General features: G+C 37.5%; 1 protein-coding gene across 2 annotated transcripts in view; it reads right to left on the bottom strand.

The window, feature by feature from the left end:
* The window catches only part of Unc5c (unc-5 netrin receptor C), a 344,211-nt gene that overhangs the window by 99,327 nt on the left and 224,971 nt on the right, over positions 1–19,913 (bottom strand). For both annotated transcript variants that reach the window (XM_076864608.2, XM_076864609.2), the window contains exon 4: positions 730–833. In XM_076864608.2, the coding sequence (XP_076720723.1) occupies positions 730–833 (104 nt within the window). The remainder of the gene's footprint in view (positions 1–729; positions 834–19,913) is intronic.

The raw sequence follows: 19,913 nt of genomic DNA, 5'->3' as shown, positions 1-19,913 counted from the left end.
ATTTGTGATTATCTGTTAGTGAATTAAAGTCACTGTATTAGAGTTCCTCAACAGGATGCTCTAAGCTGGTGGTCAGTGTCCCCAGGAGAGAATGTAATCTCCCGTGAGTCATGCAGGCCTATTCCTTGGAGACAGGCATTTTCAAAGGGCATTGTATAGCTGGGTGCTGATGAAAAGTTATGGTATAAATCTGATTCATAATACTTCATTAGCAATCAATAGGCTTTGTTTTAGCAGACGCACACAAAAAAGCTTATAGGATGAAACTAAATGACACATTACTCAAGCATGTTCAAGGCATGTGGATATGGCTTTTAGAGATGTCCATGATTACATCATATAATAGGAAATACACATGTAGAGTGTACAGACTCACAGACAGACATGGATTCACACACATCCTCTCACACACTTTTTGCACATTATCAAGTGTCACATTAAGTCATACCATCTCTCTATATAGGTGCCAGATAAAACAGTATTTCTGATTCCTTGAAAGAGACAAAATTAAACCAAGCTGCCTGTGGCTTTGTCCAGTGGGGCATTCTAATTGACTCCCAAGTCATTAATCAGTTCCCAATCAATCTATTTTGCCAGCAGCAGGCAGTTAGGACTCCATTACCAGCCATTCATCATGCCATGCCCTAATTCACTGCACCATTAGCTATGGATTAGGCCTCTGTTAGAATAACTAAGTGCCAATTGCTAAATGCAAAGAATTTTTGTTACCTCGGCCACTGGGATCCCTTCAGGTGGTCGACACTGGAGTAAGACTTCCTGTTCCAGGGACACTTCCTTTCCCAGGGGTTCCTGCTCAAATGTCTTCCGCAGATCTATAAAGTACAGGTGATAAAATACACATCAAAACTAAATGACATTTATGCATTTACAGAAAGTACCAAAAAAAAAAGTTTAGCATTTTATGTCTTTGTATTCTTCAGCCACATGTTAATACTGTGCCATACTTAGATTTCCTCTGGTGGAAATTATGAAATTCAAAGGCTATGAATTATGCCCATTTTAAATTTCAACAGAAATCTCTGGGGATCCTCATTTTAACCATTAGTAAAATTCATTAATTGTACTTCTTTAGTATTTCTTTATAATCAACTATGGGTATCACATTTTTAATCAAAAGAAACTCTGTTCTTGTTATTCATATTAATATAGAGTCCCTCATGTACAGATATATTTTCCTCTCACAATAGATACTATTAAAACTGTAGTAACTCTAGAATGTTTTGATCAATAAATCAAAAACAAGCTTCTGTTGCATGCTGGACAGCAGAATGCTGGAGTCTTCAAAGAAAGAATACAATTTCTTGAAATGTCTCGAATATGAGGCAGGGAGAGAGTAACTATTGAGAAGAATCCAGAAATAACTCTAATTATAAGGCTATTCTTCAATTAGAAGATTAAATAGTCATTTCTGCTTAAATATACCAAGTACATAATTATGTGCTTATTTGGTTATAGTTGTTACAGCAATATGCAGCCAAGTTTTAGAAACTATTATTATAAGATAAAAAAATATTAGAAACCAGCTTGTTATTGAAACACATCAGAGGTACATCCTTCAGGAAACAGGTTTGACTAAACTATCATGAAATATCATGTGATTGTTTTATTTTAATATGTTGGCTTAAGCTCTAAATAAGTTTTATCTCATTTCTAAAGTTAAGAAGGTAGTCAGTCATGTAGTTTTAAAGCAGCTTTTAAAAGAAAGCCCCCAAATTTTTATTTTATTTATTTGGGTCTCATAGATTGAATCCAGGGTGCTTAACCACTGAGCAACTTCCACAGCCCTTTTTTAAATTTTTTACTTTGAGACAGAGTCTCACTAAGTGGCTTAGGGCCTCACTCAGTTGCTGAAATTGGCTTTGAACTTTTGATATTCCTGCCTCAGCCTCCTGAGTTGCTGGGATTACAGGCATGTACCACCGTGTGCAGCCCAAAATTTTATTTTGTACATCTACACTTCAGTTATCTCCAAAAAAATTTATTGGAATTTTATCCAGTAGATTTCAATAAAAATTATTGCCTCTGTCCTTCCATCCCAATTCCCCATGAAGACAGAAGAATCAGAAGCACCATTACATCCTGTTGAAATAATAGGTGGAAACCTAAAGACTCTAGAGACATGCCCCTAATGTCTCTTCCATAAAGCACCACTTAGAAAAAATGCATTGAGGAAAAAATATCCATTGTTACACATTTGCCTTTTTGTTGAATTTCTTGGCAGAAGAAAATCTGCAAGATTATAGTGGTTCTAAAAATTTCTGTCATCAGGGAACCTCTAATTTGGTTTTCAAGAAATTGAGTATAATGTGGAAATGAATATTTAGAATCCACAGTTACTATAACTTGAAAGGTCTCTAAACCATGCCTTTGTTTTGCATATGAAGAAAATGTGTACTGAGTTACCCAAAGCCTCACAGCAAAATACCTGATGCTGTATTTGAACTTGCTAACCTGAGTTTACACAATTTGCCATTCCCTCTAACATCTCTTTTGATTAATCTTTCCCTTCCCAACAGAAGCATTGAAAATGTTTTCTTCTAATATGGTAGTTTCTGGGGATTTTTTTTTATTTGCATTGAGATAAAACTTTTGGCAAAACACCAGGTAACAAAAAAAAAAAAAAAAAAAAAAGACTAGCAACGAATAACTTCTAGGGATTTAAGAGCAATAGATAAGGTATATCTTGTTTGTAGAAAATGACATCAAAGAGCTCCCATCCTGTGTGAAGTCGGGTGAAGACATAATGACTGGAATTAGTTCTCAAATTAAATAGCATACTGACTCACTCTCCAATTAATCAGGAGCCTACAAAATGAGGTGAAGAACAAGAAGTGGGGCATATATGTATCCAAAGAGTCAAAGAAACAGTATCATCAATATTTATTTTCTTCTTATGGTAGACATTTTATTGGGTAAGTAAGAAGAAGATGTATAAGATGCAGAACCGAAGCTGGAGAGGTAAACTGAGGTTTATTTACAAAAATCCTTTCTACCATGGTAACAAATGCCAAACCCTCAAAGGCTCCTAAGAAAACGAGGGAGATCAGATGTCATATTGCCCCTAGAGTGGCAGATGGATTGAAGTGAGTAGACAGAAGGTAGTTAGGGGCCCATTTGGATAGACCAGGAAGGATGACGGGGTCCTGAACTCAGCTAGTGATAGTGGACAGAAAGAGGAGGAAGCATATTCTAAAGCTAAGTAGATGAGCCTAGGTATTTGGAAAGTGCCAGGAGGTAAGAGTATTGCTATATTTTTCGCTACTGCATTAACTTGGTACTAACACTAAATAAAATGGCACCCAGCTGGACAGAGAAGTGGAGATAAAGATAACTTTGTGTTGGTATGTGTTCAGTTAGTGTATCTGTGGTATATAATCAAATGGAAGACCCCAGTAGGTCCAGCTCATGGTTTCTGAACTTCTACACTATTAATTTTGTGAACTAGATAATTTTATTTGTTGTGAGCTTGTCCTATCCATTGTAGGATGCTTAGTAACATCTCTGGTTTCTACTCAGTGGATGCCAGAAGAACCCTCATAGCCATGACAAAATTATTGTTAGCTGACACTAAATGTCCCCTAGTAGAAAAAAACCCTTTCTCCCTCCATTGAAAAACACCAGTCTAGGGTCTGAAAAAGAAATCCTGGTAGGACATCTTGTGTTCCTTGTCTAGGCAATGGCTGAAGCACTAGGAATAGATGACATCACCAGGGGAGAGACTGCAGCAAAAGGACAAGGGGGCTCCAGTATTTAAGAAGTATGATCACCAGAAAAATGAGTGAACCAAGAGGTAGGAGAAAATCCAAAGAGAATTGTGTCAGAGAAGCCAGGAGGGAAAAAAAATAAGCAATATGGAGATCAACAGGACAAATGCAGAAGAGGCAAAGGGGAAAAGTCACTGGGTTGAGAATTTCAGAGTGAGGGAGAGTAGAAGCCAAGTTATGTTGGGGAATTCATGGGGATTGGAAGAATGACTGTTAGAAATACCTACTACCCTATTCCAAAATTTTATGGTGACAGAAGTCAGCAACACCACTAAAGGGCAATGGATTTGAGTGTAGCATGCTGTCATTGTTGATAGGATGTGGTGTAATTTTTGGCCCACTTTTCAAATTCCTGCACCATGAAGGCATATCTCATGCAGTCTTCATTTCCTAATTGAGATGGTGACAACCAGAGGCACCTACTTAAAGAGAAGGTTTAACTCAACCATCATTGAATACCATATCACTGTTTTGTTTTAATGGTTTGGTTTTCATGTCTATAGAATTTTTTTCTAATTTCGAAATATCTCACATTTAACCCCACACAAGACAATACTTCCTCCTGAAAAACGCTTGTAATTCCTGCCATAAAACCTCTCTTCTAGCTTTCGGGGTGTGTAATGAGCATAGAATATATTGTGGCTGAGCAGCGCAGCAGCTGCTCACTGCAGCTTCCACACTACTCTGCAAGGGGAGGGTGGGAACATTTTCAGCATATCCTTTATCATTTGTAGAGATGTGATAGAAGGCAGGCCGGATGCCTTGCAGGCTGAGTGAGCACAAGGGTGACGAATGAATAAGCATGAAAAACGGACACTTGTCAGCTAGGAATTAGATGTAAAACAGAATGGTTCGGAATAATGTGAGCCTTCCTGTCAGAAAAAAAGAGATGAATTTTTGCCCTTGAAAGACCTTTAGGATTCTAGTTTTCTTTCCATTAATTCTAAGGTTGCCTTGAATAAGAAGCATTAAACTTAGATTACTTTTGCAAAGTCAACTTGGCCTGACTCCTGATTTAGCTATTGATTCTACCAATTAAAAGAAAAATCAGCTCTGTCATAAGCATGCATTCAGAGATGTTTACTCAAGAACATGAATATTGGCTTACTAAATCCATACACTGAAATCCAATTAACAGATGTCAAATCAGACTTGAAATGATATGAATTTCTATTGACCATTTATACTTAATCAAAGAATGCCTTTTTGAACATATACATGTGTGCACACAGTCTCATTTTTCATTGTAGAATTAAGATGCTTTTAATTATTATTTTCGATGCTAATAATGCTATGGTTGAAAATTATCCATGATGTGGAATACACTAATTCATGGCATTCTGCAAGCATTAGCTCTGCTTTTTGACAATGTAGTTAACAGAAAAGAAGGTTAACTGGGGCATGGAAGACTTTCTGTTCTTTTGTTTTCCTCATTTATAAAATGAACATAAAGAACTGGAGATTGTTGAAAGACTCTTTTGCTATAAGGGCCTATGACTGAATAAGATTTTAAATATTCATTTTAGGAAAAAATATCCTATCCTTTGTGAAATAAAATAATTCTTGGTTGCAAGCAGTGTTTAAGAGAAATAATAGAAGAAATTATTTGTAAAGTGTCGGAGTTGATACATCTTAGAAAAGAACACCCAAAACCTTCCCCTTGAGACAACTTTCATGAACCTTTTCAATACTTTGATCTACAGGTATGGGTAAGGTAATTGAAAACTGGGGAGAAGGTTGGTTTCCAGAAGACCCACTGTTAGAAATATTAGAAAATTCTGTACAAATTTCAGAGTTCTGTAATATATTTTACAAAGTTCTGATTAAAAATTAAAAGTTCTCATTATCATAAATATACTGAAAGTTTTCTTTGATAAAACTAATTTTTCAGTCTCCATCAGATAGAGAGGAGGGAAAAAGGAAATGCTTACTCAAATAACATACAAGAAAGCCCCTCATGCTAATGTGCATGTTTACAAAAGAGGCAGAACATGGTGCCTCTTCCTCAGTGACAATCTTGAGCAGCTTTGCCTGATAATCTGGAAACGGTGAATGTGGCCTTTAATAGGAAAGTTGAAGCAGAACAGGTCCCAGCTTTGAGAAAAACAGTCCACACCACCATCCATGCACCTGTGAGCCTTGCTGATTTGGAATGGAGACAGGAGAAAATGTTAGCAAAAAGATCCATCACCCAATATTTAAGCAGACGGGTTGCTAATGCTATCATCTTTGCAAAAGATAAACATGTTCTTGCTCCAAGTTTAAAAAAAAATGATTTACACTTATTAAAAATGTTCATTCCTTCAGCAATGCTACATCATTATTCAGAATGATTTACTATAATAAAATATGTTTTAGAGAACAAAATCCCGGCAATATAATAGACTAGTGTTATAAAGTCAACAATTCTCCAATAGTTTATACTTCAATAGACTACTCTAGTGAAATTCAAATCTTTAAATTCTACAGAATGATAAGATATAAATGAAATTTTACATTATTAACATTGGCTTTGCTTTTAGATCTCAAAGGGTATTATGAATACGAGGACACATCAAATTCAAAAAGGATAGAATATTGTAAAGCACAAAGCTCAAGTAATAAACTATTAGAGCTACATTTATTATTATTCAGACAGTTTTGGAGTGAAAGACATGTTTACTCATGTGTAAATTTTCAACATGTCCCTCTCTTACAAATTTTGTCCATATGATCTATGAACTATAGTATCTAATAGTCCTTATTGTTCTGTGGAATTTCAGATTTATCGCTGTTTTTCAAACTCTGTCATGACCCTTTGGAAGGCTATGAAATCTATTGGATTAAAAGACAGTATTAAGAAATTTGAAATTGAATAAACAGACATTATTGAGATATACATATTATGTCCACATTTAAATGTGTACATGTATATTTGCATGTATTTGTGTGTGAGAAGGTGGGTATCCTGTCCATTGGATCAAGACTTAAACAATATTTTTTTTGTCCTTGTAAGTCACTGTAGGAAAAGACCCTGGGAGGAAGGATAACACTGTGACTAAGAGCAGGGTTTAGTGCAGACAAACCTGGGTTCAGGTCCTGACTTTACCAATTGACATCTGTGTATCCTTGTTTTAGTTTCTTCAGCTAAAAAATGGATATACTATAATAGTAAATTCAAATTGTCAATTTGATTGGATTAAGAGAGACTGATGATGACTAGGCTTATGGGGGTGTCAATGAGGGTGTGTCTAGGAATGATTGGCATGTGGGAAAGCCAACTGAAATGAAGACCCTCCCTAAGCATGGACAGCAGTGACCAATAGGATGATGGCTTGGATGGAATAAAAGTTGGAAGAATAAGGAAGCAGCAACAGATGTAAGTTCAATTCTTCTTGAACAGGTTCTTTATTGCTGCTGTGATTGTCTGAGGATATATCAGACTCTTGCCTTTTCACTCTTCCAAAGAGGATCCTGCCAGTGATTCTTCAGAAGCCTTTGATCTCAGACTAGGGTAGCACAAGTTGATTACTCTTAAGGGTCTTCAGTCTATTGGACTGCAGCTACTGTTTGTTCCAACTCTCCAGCCTGCAGGCAGTCATTGTGGACTATCCAGCTTCTGGGCACATAAGCCAACCTAATAAGTCCCCTTTTTATAATTATACTCCTGTTGATTCTTTTCCTCTACAGATAATACATACAGTAATAAGTATCTATTCCACAGGGATACAAAGGAATGAGCTTCTATAAAATTCTTATGCCTGGAACACAGTGAGCAACCAAAGATAGTAATCCCCACCTTCTATTTTTCCATAGTAATTGTGAATTTCAATACGGCATACAAACATTTAGCATTATCTTTATTATTCATTGGTCAAACACAAATGAATGAGACAGAGCAACTACAATATGGGAGGACTGATGATTGCCGGTAAGATTTCATAAAAAGAAACCCAGGAGAACCATGCTGTGCTGGATGGTAATGCACCGTTCATATTCAGGTTGGGCCCTGAGAATCTAGATTTAACAAGCCCCATAGATTTCATGCACAGCACTAAAATCTGAGAACCAGTGAGGGATGGATCAATTACTTGATGGTCTGTGGACCATCACAATATGCATGGCACTGGTCAACACTGCAGGCAACCCAGGAAGCTGTGGGGAGCCAAGGAGACCTGCTCACACTGTAGCTCTCACCAATTGGTTTACCTTCAGTCCCTGCTAGTAATTACACAGCTTTGGCAGAGCTCACTTTTGTGCCTATGGAGAATTGACATTATCTATCAAAGGACTTCACATGTACCTTCACATGAAGGTAACATAAATGGTACAAAGCTAGGAATAAGAATGTTTTTGTTTCCAGAATGCTCACCTGGGTTATCTGTTGGGTTCTAAATTTAAATAGGATGTGGGTAAAAAATAACAATAAACCAATCCATTTCCTCTTTACTCTTGCTACTCAGGTCTGGCTGCATGCTTTCCAGAAGAATGCAGTCTCTTTGACCACAGATACACTTCTTTTATAGCGAGCAGAAATTGGTAATATGAATTTTTGTGTAATTATTTTCTAATAATGTATATTGGAAACTACTCAAGAATTTATTGGAATCTTTGTTTGAGCAATATTTTGAGGGCTAAACAAAAATTTATGGACCATGCTGGAATATTTTGAGACTGTTGGTCTAGTAAGTTCAATGCTCAAAATAATGGAAGTTAATATTTCTCATGGTCTTTTTCCATCTCTGAACAATTCCCTAAGCCTTCTCCCCAAGGCTTCACTGGTTTAAATTTCAGACACATATCCCAAAAAGATGACCAAGAGATTTTCGTGGGTAAGGTTGGTTGTTAATAGGATTGCGTGCATAACATTTTCTGAATTAGTATTTTGTAATTATTAATTTATATTCACTTACCAACTTTCAGAAAGAATGTCAGGCAAACCAATTATGAACTTGAGAAGACTAGTGACATTTTAAATAAACATAAGTCAGGAAAACAAAAAGTTCTTTGATGGCTGAAAAGACAAGTTATCATTTCTCTAATTCTTGATGACTGTATAGGATAAAAATGCCCCTACATTCTTTCCTGAACCAACATCATTGCTATGGTTGCTACATATAAAAACCTACAGCTCTTGCAGGTATAGCAGGAAACTTTCAAGTGATTTTGATCAGTGTTTTAACTCTTGTTCTTCAGAGTAGGAAGGGCAAATATGTGACACCACTGTATTCACTTCCAGCTCATATGTCCATAACTAAACAAGCAAACATTATTTACCATAGAGTCTGAACATAGCCTCAGGATCCTCCTCAACACTGGACTCCAGGAGGCTAAAACTAGGCAGGAGTTTGGAGTTAGTATGTGATGCTTTTGTATCCCCAACATGGAGTCCACTGCACAAAATTTCCTGGTATGGAGCATGTGGGTACAGTTACCTTACCGCCATCTTTTTATCAGATATGTCACCAACCAATTGCATGCTAAATCTTGTTTTGTCTTCTTTTGTTTTTGGTACTGGGAATTGAAACCAGAAATGCTTTACCACTGAACTACATCCCCAGCCCTTTTTTATTTGAAACATGGTCTTGCTAAATTACTGAGGCTGGTCTTGAACTTGTTATCTTCCTGTCCCAGTCTCCCAAGTCGCTGTGATTATAGGCATGCACCAGGCCTAGCTTGAATGCTAAAGTTTTAAATCGGGGGAAAATTTAAAATTAGACAAATTTGAGGACAAATATGTCTCCATGAATTCAGCATAGAAGTTCCTTAATAAATGCTGAATTTAATTCATTTTCCAAAATAATCTGATAGTCTCCTCTATAATTTCTCTTATAGAGCAGAACTACAAAAGATCTTCCAACTTGAATAATCCAGTCCCCTCATTTTACAGATTATACAATCAGGACGTGGAGAGGTTAAGTCGCTTGTTCAGGTGGCCCAGCCATTTAGAGTAGGTGACTCCTTGATGTAGATGTGTTAGGGGATGAGTGTTGCTTTGCGGTTGTATTCATGTCCTGTGGAAATGACCACAAATTTCCTGGCTTAAAACAACAGAAATGCATTCTCTCACTGTTCTAGAGGCCAGAAGTTTGAAATGTTTCACTGGATCACAACCATGGGCAGCAGGGCTATGCCTGCTCTGGAGATTTTCAGAGATACTATTTGTTAGCTCCAGACTCTTGGTGGCTGTATCCCTCATATTCGCCTCCATAGTTACACTGCCTTCACTTCTGTGTCAAATTCACCTCTGCCTTTACCTTGCAAAACACTCTTGATGGCATTTAGAATCCCTCTGGATAATTCAGGATGATCTCTTTATCTTAATCACATCTACAAACATGCTTTTTCCAAATAAAGTAACATTTACTATTCCCGAGATCACGGCCCTGTGCACTGTGGCCACAATTCAACATTTTACAGTGGATAAAAGCATGAACCCAAGCTCCATCCTGCCTGGGTTTAGCCCTGGTTCACTGCTTAGTGGTTTCTGTGCTTTCACTTCTGTATACACAAAATGATGATTGTATTGCTTATGTTATTGTGACAACTAAATAACAAACTTGGCGTGCGCAATGGTGCACGCCTGTAATCCCAGTAGCTCAAGAGGCTGAGGCCGGAGGATTGCAAGTTCAAAGCCAGCCTCAGCAATGCCAAGGCACTAAGCAACTCACTGAGACCCTCTCTCTAGATAAAATACAAAAAAGGGATGGGGATGTGGCTCAGTGTTTCAGTGTCCCTGAGTTCAATCTCTGATAACCCCACCCCCCCAAAAAAAGAAAACCAAAAACAACAACAGCAACAACAAAAACCTCACTTGGGATAATGCAGTTATATAAATAAATAAATAAATAAATAAATAAATAAATAAATAAAAATCCTCTCTGAATACCCAATTTATCCTGTCACCAAATTCAGTATAGCTGTCAAGAGTTCCCAGAGTTCATTTTGTACTGATATTTATTTATTTATTTACTTATTAAATGTTGACTTAAGAGGGCAAACACAAGTATCAGAATTAAATTTCTTGCCTCCAAAATTTGAACCTGTCTTACTAAAACAGCTCTAGATTTAGGAGAATTGTGTGCTTAGATGAGATCCATGTCACAGCATTCTGCTGCTGTCCATCTTACATACTTTCTGACACAGGCCTGACCTTGCATTAAGCAAATACAGCTGCTTTACTGTGATTCATAGTTTCATACTTTCAAATTACTTTTCAATTAAATTTTTACGTGTTCAATAAACAGAGGTACAGAATACATTTTTAATTTTTTTTAAAAAATGTTTTAATGCATTTTCAAAGTGTTCCTCTAGTGAATAAAATAATTCCACGATCAGATAAAACATGAGTACCTGTGTTCTTACAGTGAAAAAAAAAATGTACCTTTTCACTAATAATGATGGAAGGGACTAATTATGTTGTCATAGTAGAGTAGAATTTATGTTTAAATCACCCAATTTAGCTATTAATGGGAAATAACTGCTGTGAACCAACCAGTACTGCACATTTTGAGAGAACTAGATTAGTCTTTAGAGCTTTGAGTACTTATTAAAAGTGAAAAATACCTGGCTTAATGCCATAGAACCTTAAAATGTTCGTCATGTTTTCTGTTCCAGGAATAGCATATCTGATTTTTTCTGGAATTTTTTTTTAGATCACAAAATATTATTATATTAATCAATTTTTATTGTATTTTTACATGCAAGGGATACAAGGTACATAAAAATCAGATGGAATTTTCTTTTTCTACTTGCCTTTTGATCTCAAATATTATGAGTGATAAAATAAACAACAACCAACCAACCAACCAAGATGAACTACATGCAGTCACCTCTTTGGTTAGATGGAAAAGTTTAAGAGTCATTTCTGCTATTCCGTGCAATGAACTAGACTACAGAGAGAAGAATTTGCTTAAAATTCAGAGTTATCATTTCTCAGTGATGACTTAGGCAAGTTACCTAATATCTCCATGCTTCTGCTTTGTTCTTTATTCAATAAGGGTAATAAGTGTCCACCTCACAGGCCTTTTGAGAGAATCACAACAGCTAAAGTACAACAGGATCGCCAGTCAGGCACGCTGTGCACAAGCCAAGATGCTGGCTACCCGGACACATAGAGCTTCTTAAGAAGAAAGGATGAAAATGATGGATTTTTGTTTTTCCTGTTACTTCATGATCTCATTTCCCTTCTGTAAAAGCTAAAGTTTTTTCCACTCTTAGAAATGTACCACAAAACCTTTCATAATGTCATAAGTCACATCCAGGGACAGAGGCCAGCATGTTGGCAGGAGGATCATGTTGGCAACATCCTCAGCTGAGCCCAGGTCTATCCCTCACTGCACTGAGATCTTTTAAACTCAGAAATCTCAAAAATAAAATAAAATAATAAAAAATAAACTCTGAAATCTCAAGTGAACACAGTCCCTGCAAGAGGGAAAAAAGAGTTTCAGCCCTTCTTCTTTATTTCTTGACTTTGGGGTATTTATAGGACAAATACATTTGTATTCAGATAGTCTTGCTAAAGGGTTTTTTTTAAAAAATAAATATTTTAGAGCTAGAACTCTAAATGACATCCATTACAGAGGAAAGGGAGAAAAAAACACCCCCTATAAGTCACTCTTTTATATTCATACTGCATCTTTAGTTTCAGAAAAAAAATGATTATATGTCATCACAATATTTTTAAGGTATGTCTTAGGGATAAATAATAAGGAACATGCCAACTTTATGGATGAGGAACCTGACATACCAAAAAGTTAAGGCTCTTTTCGCTGAGTACAAAGAAAGAATGCAATGACAGCAGACAAGATTTTTGCAAATAAGCATTTTAGCCATAAACTTCCCTTTTCGTGTGGCATAAAACATACTTTAATGACACATTTTAGTCCAGTGGGTTATCAGCCCTGCCTATAACATATTGATAGATGATTTCCTCCAAAATATAACTTTATGAGACAGAATTCTATGAAATGGTCCCCTGCATCTCAAAATAAAAATGGGTTATAAATGCCCATGGATTTGTGGGGTCTTCAGGAAATTCAGGAGCTTCTGCCCATATATAAAAGCAAATAATTTAGGAAAAAATATAGACTGACACAATCAGGTATTTGCTACAGTTCTAAATCTTGAAATAGAAATACCATTACAAACTTCTTGATACCATACAACTATTGAGATCTATACAAAACAAGCAGAAACTTATTGTTAAAATTTTCTCCCTTATCTAAAAAGTGCAGTTAATTCTGATTCAAAATTCAGCCTCTATTATTTACAATGGGCATTAATGGGGGCTTAACAGTTGTGTAAGGGATTAGACTCAACTCAGACATGCACCCTAGCAAACAGGCCGTTGATCCTAGTGTCAGGAAATCTGTTGAGTTTTAAGACACATATATTCCCAGCTACTAGACATTGTTCACGGCGTGATTTTTATCATAAATAAATGCAATATTTGGTTAAATCACATAATTAATCTTATTTTATGCCAAATATTTTAGACAGGTATAAAATAGAAAAGTAACGTAAGGGTCATAACTTAGGACTTATGTATAAATTAACCATCACAATAATTCACCACACCACACACACACACACACACACACACACACACACACACACAAACACACTTAATTCTGATACCTGAATATAGAACCTGAATATAGAAGTGCTATTTCACCTACTCCTTTGGGATGTGCCTTGAGCATCTACACTGTGCCAAGCATCATTCTAAACATTTTGAATTCATCATGAAAAAAATCAGACACTCATCTTTGCCCACCTGGAACTTAGTTTCTAAGGGGATGAGGACAGAGAGAATACAAACCATGAGCATAGCAAATATGTAATTGTACAGTAGCTTAGACATTGATAAAGGCTAAGGTGTGCATGAATAAGTACAAGAGGCGAAGGGGGGCTTGAGGAAGGGAGCACAGAGGCAATCTCTTGAGCTGATATTCTTGAATTCCTTGAAAAAATAACCATTTTATCAAATGAACAAAGGATTATCATTGTATAGCATCATCCCTTTGCCTCTTTATTTGCTTTCAGTTTTACTCCACTTGGTGCCATTTATTCATTGTCTTCATTAATTAAGCAACAGCTGCTTGCAAGGCATTATTTTTAGGCAATGGGGAGATGATGAAGAAGAAAATAACATGCCTGTCCTCAGGAAGCTTGTATTCTTGTAGGGCAGATGGTCCATGAGAAAGTAAACAAATAATGTCAAGAAAAATAAATCTGTTTTGGTACGGTGGTCCACCCCTCTGAAGAGATGATAGCTCAGCTGATAGCTGAATGAAAGGAGGAAGAGAACTCCAGGTTTAGTGTTGGAGAAGATCCTCTATTTCTGAATAGTTGGTTGCTTTCTAGAAATAAGGAAATGGTGTGTTTAGAGCAGACCAAGCAAAAGGAGAGAAGCAGGAAGCCAGGATCCTCTTGTACTTCTATACTGTAAATAGCAGTACTTCCTGTAACTTCATGACCTCATTTTCCTTCTTGTCCACTCTTAGAAATGTACCTCAAAACGTTTTATAATGTCATAAGTTACTTCCGGGGATAGCCAGCATCCTTCTCACCTCCTCCTGTCTTTGCACCCAGCGTGTTGGTTAAAAGCAGGGCTTGGCTCCTAGACTGACTCACTTCTCCATATTCCAGCCCTGTAACCTCAAGCAGGATTTATCATCTCTACTTGCTTTCAATTTCCTCCATCTACAAAATGGGATAATAACAGCATCCATCGCACAGTGTTGTTTCAAGGACTGGATGAGCTCACACGTAAGAAGTGACCAGAACAACTCTGATATTCTCGAGCCCATCTGTTCAACACCAGTCACATGTGGCTTTCAGCACTCGACCTGAGGCTTCTTTGAACTGAAAAGTCCTGTGGGTGTCCATATACCGGATCTCAAAGACTGGTATGAAAAAAACAATATCAGCTATTTCATTAATGCTTACTTATATTGGTTATTTTGTTATAATGCTAGTTTAGATATTAAAATCAATGAAGTATATTATTAAAATTCATTTCACTTGTTTCTTTTTACTTCGTGAAGCATGGTTATTACAAGATTTTAGGCCACATGTGGCTGGCATTATATTTCTACTAGACACTGTTATTCTGAACAGCATGCTAAATACTGTGGATTCACAAATATGATCAAGGCTGATCCCAACTCAGGTGGCTAACAAGGTGGTTCTGATCACAAAGAAAAGGCAGCATGAACTGTGAGAGGAGGGTAGCAAGGGCCACCTTGATCACCTTAATTCTTTCCAGGAGCTTTCTGACTGCCCTCAGTAGCCAGTGGCCTTTGTGATGCTTGCTGTGATTTATTGGTTTGCACACATGATAAATAGGAATCCTGAGGACCTCTCCCACCATTTCCAGGGAGATGGATTCTTGGTGCACATAAATCCCACTTTCACTCATGAATTGTAGGAGGGTGACCATATGACCTGCTTTTCCATCCTCAGGCATGGGCAATCATTATATTCTAATGCTGTGTGAATCAGAAAAAAATTCTCATCTCTAGGATTCACAGCCCAGGCTCAGGACATGAAGGGGGTAAAGGAAGAAGAGAGTTTTAATTTTTCAAGCTGGTTTAGCATAGAAAAGTTTCAAAATGAATATATCAGGTCACTTAAATTGTTATGTTTGTTATCATGATCATGTGTTATCATTATCATGTGCTGGCTTTTGTGTCCTGGCATTGTGCCATATGCTATACAAGTTTATCTCATTAAATCTTAAAATAGATAAAGCTATTTTATGGTTGATGAAACTAAGGCTCAGAGAGGTTAAGTAACTTGATCGGCATCTCACCAGTCAGTGATGGAAGCGGATCTGAACATAAGTCAACCTGGCCTGAGGCCAATGTGCCTCAGCTAAGTGCCATTCCACTTAGCTGCTTTTATCCCCTCCCCTCCCTCTCCCCAGAAGACCACACCACTGCTTCATCAGCACCAGCGACATCCACAGCAGCAGCAATATTGAAACCACAACGGTTCTTAAAGAAAGTGTTTGCTCACACATTGCCTATTCCATTCTCCTGCCTGCCTCACACCTTGAGATCCTCTCGTTGGCCCTTAGCAAGAAACACTTGAAGAAACAGACCCTCCGCACTCACAGCGGTGCTGCCAGAAGAGCTCTACTTAGTCACTGCAGCATCCACTTGAGCTTTCTCAGCAGAAACCTCTCTCTGCCAGGGAAGCTAGAGCAGCCACCTGGGAAATCTGGAAGAGCATGTAGAGCAGTCCCACTATGTTCTCAGTGAATTCAAACTTTGCAATTTCCGTATTTTTCCTCTGCCCTGATTGTATCACAAACTTATTTTTTATAACTTTATTTTATTTACTTATTCAATTTTTATGTGGTGCCGAGGATCGAACCCAGGGTCTTGCATGTGCACGCTACCGCTGAGTCATAACCCCAGCCCCACAAACTTATTTTTTTCCTCTCATATAGTTTGATGGCATGGAATATTCTTGGCAAACAAATACTAGTCAATGTTCTCTTCTGCTTAATCAACTTCTGACAATAGAACTTTTTCAAGAAAAGAACGATGGACCCATTACAGTATACTAATAAGCATAAATCTAATTAGGTGAGAAGTCATTGTACTTATTTAACCTTAGCATTGTGGCTATCTTCACCTGTGAATTAAATTTAAACTTTAATTGCACTTCATGTGATGGCCATCTGTCAAGTGTTACTAGGCAAAGCACACACGGCTCATTTGAGGCAATGAAGACTAGAAAATTGACATGCATGGATTAGCAAGGCCTGCTTGGTAGGGAGTAGCCTTGACAGAGAGAACCTGTAACCTCACCTGTTTTGTTTCTTCACATGATATATATCTATACGAACAAATCATCACATGTTGGGTGGTGTTCCCTGGCCACACACAGGAGTTCTGTTAATTATGAAGTTTTAGGTAAACCACTGTTAAGTATTCTTACAGGAGGGAAAAGGTGCTGTGGATCAATTAATCTCTTCCTAGAGTTTAGTTTCTTATAATTGGAAAATGTCAAATAACAATTAAAAGCGATGAATTAAGTAGCTAGGTTTGCAGAATACGTTGTATAGAAAGATGGGGTGGGGGTTTGTATTTATATATACCTAATTTTTACATGGAAAAATAGGATGTGTATACCAATAATATTTACATATATATGTAAAATTGGCATCACAATCTTCTCTAAAAATCAAATCAAATTGAAAGCTTATTAAATAGAAATCCAGCATTTGAAATTATGCAGCCCTTAAATTTCAGCTTTAGGCAAGTCAATAATTTAGTATAGAGAATAGACTCCAATTTTAAATATTTATTGTGCTTGATATACATAGAAATGAAAGATAAAGGTAAACTTTTTTTTATCATTGTGCCTCTTTTGATTATAATTCAGAGCTGATTTTGAATTCATTTAAATCTTTAACCAAAACAATTAGTTTTTTGTTTCTTTATAAAAATGATTAAAGACATATTTCTTTCTTATAATAATAACACCAACTCTTCAGGGATTTGTGGAAAAAGATTATAGGGGATGTGGTGATATTCCCCCTAGATCCCCTTTTAGGCCTGTCCCCTCCCTATTGGCAATGTTGGTGTTGCCAGCTCTCCATCTTTCTCTGCTTGGTCTTAGGTCACTCTTGCTGTTGGGGTAGGCAGTACATGAGGAGCCCACATCCACTGACTAATCCATCTAAGGCTTCAGCCAATTCCATATGGCTACTAGTGCTCCACACCTTCCTATAGGTTAGCCATTGTTGGATTTGCACTGAAGTTCAATTTCTCCTTCTGCCCAATCCTATTGACTCCATTCCTCCACTTAACATCCTGATATCCTTAGACTATTGTTCCTAAGAGTGCTCTTCAATACATTTTCTGCAAGTATGTCTCCGTCTCACAGTCTATTTCATGGAGAACCCACTTGAGACAAAGAGCAAATCTCTTTAGACATATTCGAAGAGGGAAGATTAATGTCCAGCATTTCAATAAACTTCATAGGGAATTCCTTGTGGTTTATAGTGGTTTTATTTCAAAAACATTTATTAAGCATCTAGGGTTTTCTAGGCATGGTTCTAAGACTTGAAGACATAAAGTAAAACGAAGACTTGATCTCAAGGAAGTCATTGGAATGAAATACAAACATTACAACAAATGAATATAATTAAAATGTGGCAATCCCTAGATTAAAAGTATAAGAAACTGCTCTGAAAATATATAGAGAGGAATGTCTATCCTCCATGCATGGAACAGGAATGGTCTCACCAGGGACACGTGATAGAAATTCTTCAAAAGGCTCAGGTCTCTTGAACTATTCTTTCTTCTCTTCCTCTCACATGCCAACTCTCCACAAAAGCTCTTCCCTCTACATTAAATGTGTCTAGAATCTTGCTCTCAGCACTCCATCCCTGCTTCTGTTCTGAGCCTGCCCAACATAGCTCCTAGCTGCAGCCCTCTTCCTTTCTACCCTTGCTGCCACTCCAGGTCTCTTCTCATCAGCCCTTAGGTGATTCCCCCAATGAAGTAAGATGCAGTTCCTCTGCAGAAAAGATTCTAAACATTCATTCTAAAAACCAAGATGTCACAGCACCTACCGAGTCCCACATCTCCACACACCCCTCTCTGTCTTTACCCTCTGGTCTTACCTTTCTCAGGCCCTTGGAACTCTCCCATGACGCAGGCTGTTTTGGGCTCCATGGCCTAACCACACTGCCTGGATGATGCTGAGCATGTGCCTGCCTTAGGGGTCTGTAATTGAATCCCTTGCTGCTCGGTTGGACAGCTGAGTCCTCACCTGGTCCTTTTCCTGCAGGCAGATTGACTCAACCATCAGCTTATTGAGGAAATTTTCCCTGACCACCTTCATCCTGACTACCCATTCCATTTTCCTGCTTTATTTTTCTTTAAAGCACATACTAGCTGCTCCTTAACTGGTTATTATTTATTTTATACAGAGGTTGCATTTCCTCACCAGAAGACAAGTACCACGAGGGCAACCATTGTTATATGTTTTGCTTCCCCCACCATCCCTAATACCTATAATTGTCCTAGAACTGAGTAAATCCTCACTGAATGTTTGTCAAATACATTAATTTTAAAAAGTATAATAGAAACTAAGATGAGGGTGAAGTTCTTTAGGCATAAGCAACAGTCCAAAGGCATGGAGATTAAAACATTTCTAATCTGGTGTGACTAACGTTTAGAAATCCTTGATGGTCAGAGCTTGAAACATAGCATGAATATGGAAATTATGAAATGTGGTGGTTATGAGCTGAACTGTATCTCCCTGCTCCCAATGCTTATGTTGAATCTCTAACCAAGTATCTCAGAATCTTATACTAAACCTCTTACACTAAAACCACTTTAACTTTGTCAAAGAATATATTTCTCACATTCATTTGATTATAGAACCCTTTGATATTTGAAAATAAGGCCTTTAAAGAGGTGAGTTGTTTAAAATAAAACAGTTATACTGGGCTTGAATCCAATCTGATGGCTATCGTTATAAGGAAAGGAAATTTGGACACTCAGAGAGACACAAGGGATGTGTACACAGAGAGAGAGTGACCATGTGAGGACTCAGTGAAAAGGTGGCCATCTGCAAACCACAGAGAGGCCTCAGGAGAAAGCAAACCTATGCACACCTTGATCTCCAGAATTGTGAGAAAGTTAATTTCTGGCTTTTAAGGCACTGGTCTCTGGTATTTTGATAAGAAATTTTGACTTTAAATGTCCCTGAAACATTTTAAGCAAGGGTAGAAGTGAGATTGAGACCCAAGTTTCAGGAAGACTGTGTTTATGGTAACATGGAAGAAGGACTAGAACAGGGAAAAGACTTAGCCATGGAGACTAAAGGGGAAGTGTCTGTAATGGTCCAGATCCAGATCAAGTTGAATGAAGGGAAGCAAGAGATGAGCATACACCTGAGAGCACATAGGAGTCAGAACCGATGCGACTTACTGACACAGCGGATGTCTTATTGACATCTGCCACAACAGAGAATTCAGTAAGTTTCAGCCATTTAAAGAGGTTCAAAAAATAAAGCATGTGAATTTCAATGGAGTATCCCATATATGGAACCTTAAGAGGGTCTAGCAACACTCACGCTGCTCCAGCAGTAGAGTACTCAGGGAGAGAGGGCTCTGCA

This window comes from Callospermophilus lateralis, chromosome 8 (genome assembly GCF_048772815.1).
Source record: "Callospermophilus lateralis isolate mCalLat2 chromosome 8, mCalLat2.hap1, whole genome shotgun sequence".
NCBI lineage: Eukaryota > Metazoa > Chordata > Mammalia > Rodentia > Sciuridae > Callospermophilus > Callospermophilus lateralis.
This window is presented reverse-complemented; position numbering and strand designations above follow the sequence as displayed.